At 33.6% G+C, this 13,372-nt stretch overlaps 2 protein-coding genes across 3 annotated transcripts; both read left to right on the top strand.

The window, feature by feature from the left end:
* Positions 1-2,271: 2,271 nt before the first annotated feature.
* On the top strand, positions 2,272-10,749 carry LOC115455854 (ATP-dependent DNA/RNA helicase DHX36). Its single transcript, XM_030184614.2, has 12 exons — positions 2,272-2,627; positions 2,716-3,402; positions 3,857-4,026; positions 4,490-4,652; positions 5,012-5,306; positions 5,928-6,390; positions 6,841-7,071; positions 7,713-7,891; positions 8,137-8,461; positions 8,928-9,199; positions 9,717-9,897; positions 10,605-10,749. Exons 1-12 carry the CDS (start codon positions 2,517-2,519, stop codon positions 10,720-10,722), a joined length of 3,195 nt encoding a protein of 1,064 aa, XP_030040474.1. The 5' UTR covers positions 2,272-2,516; the 3' UTR covers positions 10,723-10,749.
* Positions 10,750-10,826: 77 nt separating this feature from the next.
* LOC115455857 (enoyl-CoA hydratase domain-containing protein 3, mitochondrial) lies at positions 10,827-13,351 on the top strand. 2 transcript variants are annotated; one of them, XM_030184619.2, is made up of 7 exons: positions 10,827-11,016; positions 11,097-11,209; positions 11,313-11,461; positions 11,791-11,886; positions 12,521-12,612; positions 12,693-12,781; positions 12,949-13,351. In XM_030184619.2, exons 2-7 carry the CDS (start codon positions 11,143-11,145, stop codon positions 13,236-13,238), a joined length of 783 nt encoding a protein of 260 aa, XP_030040479.1. In that variant the 5' UTR covers positions 10,827-11,016; positions 11,097-11,142; the 3' UTR covers positions 13,239-13,351. The 2 variants fall into 2 exon arrangements, with proteins under 2 accessions (XP_030040479.1, XP_030040478.1); XM_030184618.2 differs by having other exon boundaries at positions 10,828-11,016; positions 11,326-11,461.
* The last annotated feature ends 21 nt before the right edge of the window (positions 13,352-13,372 follow it).

Raw genomic sequence — 13,372 nt, forward strand, 5'->3', positions numbered from 1 at the left:
CCTTCACTGCTCTGCTCCTATTAATTGTAGCGTGATGAAAAGTATACTATAACCAGCACAGGAGTATGACAAATAATTGTACCAAGTTTCGTTAAAATCCGTCGAGTAGTTTTTGTTTCTATAACGGTTATACAGACAGACAGACAGACAGACAGACAGACAGACAGATAAAAATTTTACAAATTGCATTTTTGGCATCAGTATCGATCTCTAATCACCCCCTGATAGTTATTTTGGAAATATATTTCATGTACAGAATTGACTTCTCTACAGATTTATTATAAGTATAGATTAATTTTCAAAAATTTTAGTAGCTCAGAACAATGTTACTACTAGGTACTAAAATTATTATTTTTTTGTTATAAATAACCGCATTTCATGTCTAATCTGTGGTCAATATCAAAGAAAAATATAGTAATGTCAAAAATGTCAATATCAGCCTAGCGCAACAAGGAACAAAAAATGTTTTGTATGGAATTGACATGGCATTTAATGGCGGATACTGCTATCTCTCTCTCTCAGTACAGTTTCTCTTTCTATTCCTCACCGCCATTATTATTGTTTGTTTATTTCCTGACGTTTTGGAATACGTTTGTGTTTATTGATTTATATTTGTATTATTTGTTATTCAAACAAGTAAAAATATACTAAAAAGTGTTTTTGTTGGTGTAAGTGAATACGTTTTAAAGTCATGCCACCAAAAAAACGTTTCATTACGTGTGAAATTTGTGGAGATCGAGCCAGTCGAATAAATCGCAAAAGCAGAATGTTTATGGCGAAATTTCCATTGGATGCGGTCAGGTAAGCATTAATTAGATGTTTTTAGTCATCTCGCAAATAAAGTAGCTTAGAAATAATAAAAATTCTCATTTTCTAATTACCATTATGTTACTAGTGATGTTGTTATTATTATCGATATCGATACCTGTTTAAATTTATTAAGGCGATACCTCAAGGTCCATTTTCATACATTTTGTTTCGGCTTTAATCTGGGTAACTAAACAAGTATTGGCAAGTAAAGAATTTAAATTCACGTCTAGTTAGTGAAAATTTAATATGACGAAATTTTAAAGGCAGAAATATCCATGATTATTAATTATTTTTACATTTTTCTTTCAACTGCGAGAACTAATCACTAACTAGACGTGAATTTAAATTCTTTACTTGCCAATACTTGTTTAGTTACCCAGATTAAAGCCGAAACAAAATGTATGAAAATGGACCTTGAGGTATCGCCTTAATCAATTTGCCCTCCGTGGTTTCACCCATTTAGGTCCAGATTCTGTGGGAACATAGTGATAAAAAGTAGTAATTCTAACTATCTACATACCAAGTTTAATCGCAATCATTTTAGTTTTTTTGCGGGTACGAATAATAAACATACAATTGCATGCACACGCTTATAATATTAGTAAGATGATGACTGATCATCAGGACAAAAAATACTAAAGTCGTGTATGTGTCTGTGTGTGTGTGTGTGTGTGTGTGTGTGTACTTAAAAATGCGTTGAGCAATCAATGTGCCTGGTCACTGTTTATGATTTTAGGCATAGATATAATTTAATAAGCAATTTATTTACAATTAAAAAATATTTCCAGATGCCGAAAGTGAGTTCAGATTGTGGGAAAAGAAGATTTGATATATGTTCCCATAGGAAAGCTGCATACTTTGAAATATGTGTGTGGTTCTCACTTTAATAACAAAGATTTTAATAAAAAGAACAATCGCCTTAGAAAGTCAGCCATACCATCGAAAAATTTGAAAGCTGATCCACTTCCTAATGAAATGTTGTTTGAATTTCCGTGCCATGTTTTTATAAACAATTATTGCACAAATGATAATATCTTTCAAGAGAAGTGCGACAAAGAAGTATCATCCCTTGACTTTATAATTAAATATTCTCATTGTACCTTGACCTATCATAAGTGCAACTATATTCGCCTACATAGTGAATAAAGGATTTTATTTTAAAATACAATTATTATTCAACATGTGAAAGCTTTTCATTTTATTTCGAGTCCTCATTTTAGTCCAGCCTTGTAATTATAGTGCTAAAATGTTCACTGTATATTGTGAGTTGGATTGATAATGTGGACTCGAAAATACATTATATGAATTTTATCAAAGTAGCATTAGCGTCGATTCCCACCAGTAGAATTTATCGATATCGATAAAAGTGCTCACTACTATGTATTTTGTTCAGTTGGTAGTATTGTTATTTGACGTTCCTGACGTATTCTTCCGTGATATTGGTATTGATACGCCATGTAAATTCGATTTTATTACTTTGTATTAAGTCCTGTCTCTTAAAACGTAGTGATTATATTCTCTTTGGTCAATATCTTCGATTTCGGGTGTCGGGAAGAGTTCGTGTTTGTTTTAGTTATGAATTTAGTGGTATTTTAAACATTTTAAGAAATAAAAGCATAAGGATTTAAAGTTTCCATATATATTAAAATTCCTTTTGTTTAAGTCTCTCATACATCATCCATTATTTTACCGCGGAAATCAATAGTATGCCCCCTAAAAGACCATACGGCCGTCCACCTGGCCTGAGAGGCAAAGATATAGGACTTTATTATAAATCACGACAATTGCAAAAAAAGAACACAGAAAATCGTTATACGGTACATTCATTTATGCGTCACAAATGCAATATTTACTTTACAACGTAAAGCTAATTTTTTCTAAATATTATTTTAAATTATATTCCAGATCAATCTTAAAATTCCGCCTAATGTTGTATCATCAATTCAAAATAATTTAGCTTCAATTAAAAGAATTGCAAATGAGCTAAATATCCCCATCAAGCCAATGAAAACATTAGACTTGTGTGAAACACCTGGCAATGAGACATCTCCAGATGCAATAAATTCTTCACAGCATGATTTAAAAAGTACGGACATGAAACCACCTGAAACATATACAAGAGCCAGCAAGAAAAGTAAGGATGAGCCTACAAATAATTCAAAAAGCAAACAAATGCCAACTTCAAGTTATGATTTTGTTCCAAACAATGAAAAGAATAGGGACAGTATAGCAACCAGAATAGCTAAAAGTGTGAATAGACAATCTGAGAATTTTGATTCACATAACCAAAGACTAGGTTTAGGGCTTAAAGCCTTTAAATATGGGTATGACGACATAATAACTGGCAATTTTGATGAAAAACTAGATGAGTGTTTAGCCAGAGGTAATGTTAGTTTAAAATATGATATGGATCATAGCCTAGCTATATATGAAGACTACAAGAACATGTTGTCCAGAGAAGGGTACAAGAAACTGTTGAAATTTAGAGAAATATTGCCAACATATAAAAAGTCTGCAAAATTGTTGGAGGTAATAAAAAACAACCAAGTTGTTGTGATAAGCGGTGAGACTGGATGTGGAAAGTCTACACAGGTAAATATATTTTTAGTGATAAATCTAAAATATTAACATTCAACATTAAATCCTGTTGAAATATGGCATCAAAAAAAAAATAGTTTTTACAACTGACTGAACCTCCCCTTTTTGAGGATCCATTGGTAATAATTTGCCACTAAAACTCACTCAAAATGTTACCAATGTGGGATCAAACCCAGAATAAACATTATGTATCAAAAAGTAAAGTAGGTTTGTATTGTAATAAATTTTTGTTTTTTTTTTAAACTTGATAATTAATATAATTATGTTAGTCACACAGATAAACTAATCTGGTTGATAAGTGAATTTCTGTATAATTTGAAAAACCTAGATTTAAATAACAATTTGGTTGATAATTATGGACTGATTATAATCAAAAGAAGTATCATCCATATAAACTCTTATGTCCCTTTTTGCCATAATTTATCAAAATCATTTTTGACTGTTTTAGGTCCCACAGATCATCCTAGATGATGCAATTAACAATAAAATAGGTTCTACAGTCAAGATTTTGGTCACTCAGCCAAGGCGTATAGCGGCCTCTTCATTGGCTAAGAGAGTGTCAGAGGAAAGGGGTGAACGAATGGGCAATACTGTTGGATTTGCAGTGAGATTAGAAAAGTAGGTTTTATTGTTGATCTAAAATAAGGCATAAAAGTTCGGAACCATCCGATTTTGATTTCAATTTCCAACTTGGACAGTCAAAATCTGGGTGTTTTTAGCTTCACAAAACACCTGGGGCCTTATTCTCTATTCCACACGTTATTTTAACAGTGCGTAACAAGCACGCAACACAACGCATCATGTTTAGTACTATAGAAATTTGGCTTACAGAATACCATTCCATGCATTTTTCTCCAAGATAACATGACATGGCTGCGTTACGCGTTTACACTATCATACAGAATAAGGGCCCGGAGATGTCCTAGAATAAAATTTGGCTGATATAGAGATTATGCTTGCTGTGTATAACACAATCACACTATGCTCAGTGAAAGAGCATATCATACTAATATTAACATTACTGAATTAATACTTTCATTAAGGTGAAACTTTTTTAACATTTTTGTTTTTGTGATTTCAGAATAGATCCAAGGCCTGTTGGCAGTATATTGTTTTGTACAACAGGTATACTATTAACTGAGCTAGAAGTGGACCAAGGCTTGGGTAGTTTCAGCCACATAATACTGGATGAAGTGCATGAAAGAGACACACATATAGACTTGGCCTTGTGCATGTTAAAAAAGGTTGGATTTATTGGGTTGCTATTAATTTATACTTAATTAGAATCTATGTAGAAAAAAATTAATACATAAAAAAATGGCATGGTAATTGTGGAAGAATAGTAATGCTTCTGGCCATTAATGCCTGTCATTAAAAATTATGAAAAATAAATATATTATGTCAATTTACTACTTCTAATGTTACAAGATAAGAAAATATTGCAATACTTTTTAATCCATAATTTATTGTGGTGTAGGTGTAGGTACCAAGCTTAACATTAGGTACCTGGGTGCTCCGGGCGTTTTTTTTCCGATCAGAGTACTATCACATAATACTTTATCTGATATTAAAAACGTCCTAGATGATATTGGTATGATTTCAGGTCTTAAGCAAACGTAAAGATGTACGGCTAATACTAATGAGTGCCACTATAGATGCGGAAAAACTGTCAGAATACTATGACAATTGCCCTATGGTACACATTGAAGGCTTGGCATATCCAGTGAAAGATATTTACCTGGAAGAAATTCTGCAAATTACTAATTATGAACTACCGATTGATGTAAAAAATTCCCAGTATCAAAATCCTTCTAAGCCCTGGCAAAAACATGTGAAGAAATTTAAACTGGAAGCTGCAAATGCGATAGAAAAAGATGTCAAATATAGAGCCGAAATTAGTGAGTTGAATACTTTTGGAAATATTTTTTTTTTGCTTGTTATAAATAGAATTCGTTCGAATTTTGCTTGTTATAAATAGAATTCATTCGAATTTGATTATTTTTGTACATTCAGCAAAAACATATTATGTCACCCATGATATAGCAAAAAAGGTTTTTATAATACACGCAATAATAAATTAGTTAAAAAGCTTTGAAATGTGGTGGAAGGGCTAGTTGTCGCATAAAACAAATAGCAAACTGTGACGTCACTATGTATCACCAACCATTACAGTTTACACTGCGTGCGCGAGAAAGAAATACCGCGATATACCAGCACGGCCCCACTTTTGCTCACAAAAATATTTCAAATAACTGCTTCATTGTTCAAGTAATTCAAGGAGATTTGTTGATTTTGAATAAGACTTTTTTTTATTTTGTGTTATTTTTTGTTATACATAAAATAATGTACTGAATAAAACAGGAAAGTACTCTCTTGATTTATTTTAAAGATATCTCGTTAGTTTAGGTACATAAGATAACACAATTAATGTAGTATTGACTAAAAATGTCTATATCAAAGGTAGCTTGACCCTATGAAATGAAGTAATTAAAGAATCTTATATTATCATTTATCCTTAGGTAAATGGCTTGAATCAAAGAGGAAAAGTCTGCCACGACATGTATATCATTCATTGCAAAACCCGAAAATTGAAGACCTTAATATTGACTTAGTGTATGAAGTGGTGAGACACATTTGTATAGGCGAACCGGGGGCAATCCTTGTGTTTTTACCTGGAATCGGCGATATCACAAAACTGCTAAAAAAAATGAGTGAAAGTAAAAAATTCCCACCTTCAGCATACGAAATATATCCTTTGCACTCAAAGTTACCATCTCTTGAACAACATAAGATATTTGAGAGGCCCCTACCACACGTAAGAAAGATTATTGTAGCTACAAATATAGCGGAAACTTCAATAACTGTTGATGATATTGTTTATGTGGTTGACTGTGGCAAGATAAAGTACAATGGTTTCAATATTGAAGAAAATGTGACTACATTGAAGACGGAATGGGTGTCGAAAGCGAACTTACGGCAAAGGTATATTCAAATTTAAATACATTTTTGTATCATTAAAACATACTATAAAATATAAAGGTAAGTTTATACTGACACTATACACTCAATTTTAACTGTAAAAAACAGGCAAAAGTAATTTTGGCTGAACAGGTTGGTCAAAAGTAGTTTTATATGAAAGTTATTGGTCAATAGTGGTTAATGGAGAGAATTTTTATCATTGTTTTTTTCATAGTATACGCAGTTTTAACCTAACCTAACCTACGAAAAGTTTATACTTAAATTAAGTCTAGGGGATGCTCCCCCTCCTCGCCCCTACCGCTTACACCTTGTAAATCAGGTTTAAGATCTAATATCCACCAAAGTGAAGAAAATAACTCAGAAGATATTGTTTACCATACCATATTGTTTGCAAGAACACACATTTCATATGAAATAGTGAGGTGTAATATTCACAGGATCTATTATTTTCAGACGGGGTAGAGCCGGTCGTTGCCAACCAGGCATCTGCTACCATTTAGTGTCATCATATCGCGCTGAAACTCTCGAAGAACTATTAAAGCCAGAAATACAAAGATGCGACCTGTTAGAGGCGGTTCTGGCTGTAAAGAGATTAAGGCTGGGCAAGGCAGAGGAGGCCTTAAATTCGATGCCAGCACCACCAGCAGCCTCAACCATCCAGTCTGCGGTGAAACATTTGCAGAAGTAAGTGGCTTTTAGTTTGGTAATACTACTTTAAAAAAGAAACAGTTTTTTTTGTGGTAACTTTACCCCACTGCACCAGATGATAAAAATAATGTCTCAGGTAAAGTGTAGACACGAACTCCGACCTCCCTAAGCGACCCTTAAAGTGGTGGACGGGTAGCCTGATATCTGGTAAATGATGCACAAGAGGCTGGCATGCTGTATTAGATGCACGCGTATGATTTCACCAAGGTCCCATACCTTGGATGGTGAGAGGCTCTGCCCAAGAGCCGACTCCTGCAAGGGTTGCGGTTGCATGCACTTGCGTTCCCCGTGACCTTTGATATCAGGGAGAGAGAGTCATATGGAGGGGTTTTAGTTAGTAGGACGGTTTATACCGACGAATCCGGCAAAAATCCGTAAACGGATTTCCTCGTGCTAAAATGTAAAGTGTAGACTGCATTAATTATAGCTGAAATTGTTGGTCTGATTGTTTTCTTGTACTATATTGTCCCCGCTATATCGACTTATTTTTCTTCTGGAACCTGATAACAGGCAAAGTTAAGAGCAGAAATAATTCAGCGCAGCCAAATTTTATCTGGTAAAGTTGTTGCTAAGTTTTATATACCAAACATATCAGTGAAAATAAATTTGTATTTCAGATGTGGAGCGTTAGACGAGCACGAGACTCTAACCCCGCTGGGGTGGCATTTAGCTCGTCTACCCGTACACCCGTCTGCTGGAAAGCTGTTAGTACTCGGCGCGTTGTTTGGATGTCTGGACCGCGCCGCCAGCGTGGCCGCTGTGTGGGGATTTAAAGACCCCTTCCAGCTTGTGATCGGTGAGTATAAATGTTTAAGGACCTATTGCACGATGTTCAAGTAAATATTATCCTCCAGTTAATATTAATGCTGAATGAAATCTTTGGTTTACGTTTGTTTATCTTTGGGGGCTAGACTTTGGTATTTGGTCGCCCTATATTGTATTTGCCGATTAGGGTTTACTCAGACGTTGTGAAACAAGTCTCAAGTCAGTTTTATTCATTAGTATCTATAGTTAGAAACGATGCTATTTATATTGTTATAGGTAAAGAAAAGGAAGTGGATGAAGCACGGCGTTGTTTCGCACAGGGCGAACCAAGCGACCACATAGCTGTTTCTGAAGCGATCATTAATTGGGAAATGTGCAGCTATAAAGGAAGAAACAACTTCGCCTACGATAATTTCCTATCCAAAAGTACATTGGAAATGTTGACAGAAATGAAAAAACAATTAGGAGAAAATCTCAAGCAAATGGGTTTTCTAAATTCGGGGAATATTAAATCGCAGTGGGAGAACCGTAATTCCGAAAACTTTAGTCTGTTTAAAGCAATTGTTGCAGCCTCATTGTATCCTAACATTGCCACAGTCAAGTAAGTATCCAATATTTTTCCAATATTTTTCAGTCGTTCATGATGTGTATTATTCCTGTCAATAAATTTGACAAAAGTTGATTGATCAGAAATGACTAGTTAAAATTCTATACTGTACCAACTTTTTTGCAAATAAAGGATTTACTATTTCCTATTTCAGTACATAAAATTAAAATGTCTGGTGGAAAGTCCTGATATAATATTATGTGTCAACCATGGGCGCCGCCAGGAATAGTTTTAGGGAGATGCATCTGCACCTACATAATATAATTTACTTTTTTAAAATTCAAATCGCGAGTGTTTTTGTAATGCTTTATCATAAAAAAACTGCTGTGGTCGTTAGTTGTTTTACTTGCACCCCCCCTCCCGGCGCCCATGGTTTCAAATATATTTTTTTATTAACAGAAAATTACAAATACAATTTTTTATACATTAACCGTCAAGTTATATAGCCGATATTTTTTAGATGGCTCAACATAAACACATATAACAGACACAAACCGATTCGTATAAAGGTCCATACTCCTGAAGATGGATTGATCGAGATACACCCTAGTAGTGTACTTGGCGTCGTTACGGGTAGAAATAGTACGAGAGAGAACACGCTATGCGTAAAGCCGGGTGCGAACTGGCTTGTTTACTGGTTAAAACAGAAGTCGACGAAGCTCTACCTCTTTGATGTAACTCTGGTATATACACTGCCTTTATTGTTCTTCGGAGAACTTAAGGTGACAAAAGGTATTGAGACTTACCGTTATCAATAAATTATCCCAATAGTTTCATTCAGCCTATCTTCAAAATGGGCCAGTAAGAATAAAGATTTTTTGACATGTTTACAAATGAGTTATTTACATTGGTTCATACTCGAATTGGAATTGAAGATTGATATTGAGATTTTTATTGAAAACGGCTTTTAATGACTATTAATAAATTAAAGATACTTCATTTGTAAATCGTAGACTTATAGTAAACGTAAATTCTAATAAACTATCCCAACTGTTAAGTACGCGTTAATGGTAAAAATAAATGAATAAAAATGACTCATCTCATAAGTATGTTGAACAAACTTTATTTTAATTAAACCATTTTCGTTATGGATCTGATGGTAGAATTTAAGATCGATTTGGAATCAGTCATTCAAAAATATGTTTTTAAGATTCCTATGATCACTAAGTGAGACCTAATCGCAGATTGTCTCGAACCATCCCAAATAATTATTATGTTTAATATTATTGACATGCATTTTCTATTGTAGATGAAGAATCTGACGATTATTTCATATCAATATCAAAAATAAGAGTGCGCTGTAAGAAGGAAACAACGCAGCTACTCTTCGAGGTGAGGTCACTCTTGGATCAAGTCCTTGCTTCGAAGATCATGGTGTCTAGTCAACATTGTTCATCCAGAAATACCAGGTTTGAAGAACAGGTTTTAAAGTGAGTATGACTAAAATTATAATGATCGTGCGTGTTTCCGCGACTAGGGGCCTATTTCACAGCTTTTAAGTAAACATCACATAAATGTATAAACCAAATATAAAAGTCACACTAATCTATGATCCCAAATAAATGGTAATAAAAGGAGTACTATCGACATTAAGTTTGTAATTGTTGACAGCCTCAGTGGCGTAGTTGTAATTCATACGCGGTACGAATAAAATTACCTTGCTGAGATCTTGGGTTCGAATCCCAGGTTGGGCCAGGAGAAATAGAGACTGGGTTTTTCTTTCCTAAAAAATTATTCAGTAGCAGCTCGGGGTCGAGAAAGTTGGCGGTGTGGTATCCCCGTACCTGGAAAGACATGTAAAGCCGTTGGTCCAGTGCCTCATATCTGCCTTCTCTCTCTCACTCTCTCTCTCTCTCTCTCTCTCTCTCTCTCTGCATGAAACTGGATTGCCGTCTCACCGGATTATGCGAGTGAAGGAACTGAGAATGCACCCGTGTATTGCGCATACACTAGTGCACTATAATATCTCCTGCGTATAGTCTTCAACAGTACTCCATTAAGATTGGGCACCGTGGCCGAAATTCTTCTGAGAGATTTATTCATTCATTCATGATAACAATCAAGTAATATTTACTTGAAACTTGTAAATCAAGCGTAAGTAGTCAATAGATATGTTCTTGATTTATTTTTGTTTTAGTACCGTTACGGAATTAATAACGGCTGAAGACGAACGCGCAGAATACCTGGGTGACGACGAAGATCTATCTGAATCAGAGTATTCAGAAGACGAATCAGAAAGATCGTGGTGTAAATAAAAAAATAAACATGTTTTTAGTTGGTTATTTTATTTTCGAATTAAATTTAAAAATCCCGGCTTTTTATCGGAGTTGTTTATCTGGTAACCCTAAAATGACATTTCTATTTTTGTGATAAAGATGTTTTGATATTTGATAATGATGCTTACTGAAAATAAAAAAAAAATTAAATAATTCTAAGATAACTACTGATAACTTATATTTTATAACAAGATCTCATACATAACCTTAAAATTAAGCATACTGATCAAAGAATATTACATACGGAAAACTAAAATGTTTAAATCTCTGCAGGTAAGAATGCACACTATTGTCTACGTATTATTCAGTCAATTACTATAAAAACATATTAAATGAAATGATTTTATTTTCAGCAATACTTTAAGAGGTCATACCTCGTAGTAAATCGCTGTATCCACAATGAATATATTGTTACAAATGAGAGTAATGGAACCCGGGAAATTACTTTACATCATGAGAAAACAAAGTTAGTAAAAACAAATAATATTACTGAATTATTTCAGAATCATATTAAGATGAATAAATATGATTTGCTTGTGGTTTATAAATACTTAGTTGTCATCTTATAGTCAATATTTACAGGAATTCATTATCATTGGAAATGATGAACAATCTCATAGAAGCTATCAACACAAATAAAGATGATATATCTTTGAGGGTCATAGTGCTCTCAGCTAAGGGGAATGTGTTCTCTGCAGGGCATAATTTAAAAGAATTTGTAAGTATTTAGGATTTACATACCCAAACTTAATTTCTGTTTTATTCTAAGTCTTTCCAAACACCTTTTCAATCTTCATAGATCTAACGCCGTCTTCTGAAGGTGTTATCGCTGTGAAAAAGCAGCGCAAGAATCTTCCTTAACATATGACATATATATAAATAATTTAATTGTAATATAAAAAATATTTTTTATTAAGCCCAAATAATTTGCAACAATCACAAATTGGAGTATGAAGCATATACTTGAATCCAGACTACATTGATGACCTTAGGATGGTTATACTCAACTACTCCATACTTTAAATTTTACTATTCATATTGTTTTAGTGTAGTGGGGAAGTCGAGCAACATAAACTTATATTCAGCAAAGCAACTGAGTTAATGAAGTCTATTGTATTAAGTCCTGTTCCTGTAATAGCCAAGGTAAATAATATTCATTCCATGCTTGTAAATAAACAGGAGATATCAGAGGATCAGTATAAGCTACAACACTATTAATTGTGTGATGAACTACATATTTAATTTTAGATATTGTAATTAGTGGCCCGCATTGAGCAATCTCCAGTGACCTTTATTAAGTCATTTGACCACTTTGTGGTTGGAAGACTGACACTATGCTTGCTAATTCGAATTGTGGCCGCATCCAATAGGCCAATCTTGTAATCTTTGGGAGAGACTCATGTTCAGCAAAGACCATTCTGTGACTGATGATGATCATTGTAATTGGCACATGCAGTAAACAGTACAGTAATTACAGTCAAATAAGCAATCAGAGCTGCTAAGAACTAAGCACTAATATTATTGGTACTATTATGAAATGCTTGCATCAAACATGGTGGGGCTTGACAGGTATTTGATATCCAAGCCACATCCATTTCATATCTATAACAATGTAATGAACACATGTAAGGTGTTTAATGTCTTATCTGTATGAATTATGGAGTAATAATTGAGAAAGACCAGAATTAATGTATGAAATATTTATGTAATTTTAGTTATAAAAAGCATATTGCATAATTTTTTTTTAACTTGTTTGATGTTGATATTTGTATTAAAGGTAAATGGATTTGCCACAGCAGCAGGATGTCAACTAGTCGCAACTTGTGATATGATTGTATGTTCTGATACCAGCAAATTCTCAACACCTGGGTAAAATCTTCAAAACATACTAAATACCTGCCAAAATAACGTTTCAAATATATAATTATTTAATAAATATTCCATTTTAGGGCAAACTTTGGTATATTCTGCTCAACACCTGGCATAGCTGTGGGTAGATCCGTGCCAAAATCTCGGGCCATGTATATGCTTCTTACAGGTATTTAATGATCATATTTAAAAAAAAAACATACCAAAGTATTTAAAAAGGACACTAGTTCAGTATTTATTTTTCTTGAACAATAAAAGAATTTAATTATATATTCTGAAATGTTTATTTAGGTGTCAATACTTAAATTATGCATGTACTCCCTTACCATGTTTCAGGTGAACCATTATCAGCACAGCAAGCTTACGAAAGCGGTCTAGTCACAAAAGTAGTGCCAGCAAATGAATTAGACAAAGAAGTAGAAAAAATAACACAAAAAATTAATCTAAAAAGTCGAAATGTTATTGCATTAGGAAAACAATTCTTTTACAAGCAAATCAACCTTGATTTGTTCAAGGCCTATGAATTAGGACAGGAAGTAATGGTTGATAATATCAATACTAAAGATGGACAAGAAGGAATATCGAGTTTTGTTGAAAAACGAAAAGCAAAATGGAATCATCAATAGTTTTATCACAGATAACAACAAAGAACATTAACACTTACACTTATCTCTAATATTCTTTGATTGTAAATAATAGATAAAATCAACTAAAAATAAAGTGGGTACTCTAATAAAAACCATTTTTATTTACACCTAAA

Source organism: Manduca sexta, chromosome 10, assembly GCF_014839805.1.
Source record: "Manduca sexta isolate Smith_Timp_Sample1 chromosome 10, JHU_Msex_v1.0, whole genome shotgun sequence".
Classification (NCBI taxonomy): domain Eukaryota; kingdom Metazoa; phylum Arthropoda; class Insecta; order Lepidoptera; family Sphingidae; genus Manduca; species Manduca sexta.

Coding starts and splice junctions, on each gene's coding strand:
- LOC115455854 (XM_030184614.2), top strand. CDS start 2,517: ATGCCCCCTAAAAGACCATACGGCCGTCCACCTGGCCTGAGAGGCAAA. Junction 4,027..4,489: donor TTTGCAGTGAGATTAGAAAA/GTAGGTTTTATT, acceptor TTGTGATTTCAG/AATAGATCCAAGGCCTGTTG. Junction 8,462..8,927: donor CCTAACATTGCCACAGTCAA/GTAAGTATCCAA, acceptor GATATTTTTTAG/ATGGCTCAACATAAACACAT.
- LOC115455857 (XM_030184618.2), top strand. Junction 11,210..11,325: donor TTACATCATGAGAAAACAAA/GTTAGTAAAAAC, acceptor CAATATTTACAG/GAATTCATTATCATTGGAAA. Junction 12,782..12,948: donor CATGTATATGCTTCTTACAG/GTATTTAATGAT, acceptor ACCATGTTTCAG/GTGAACCATTATCAGCACAG.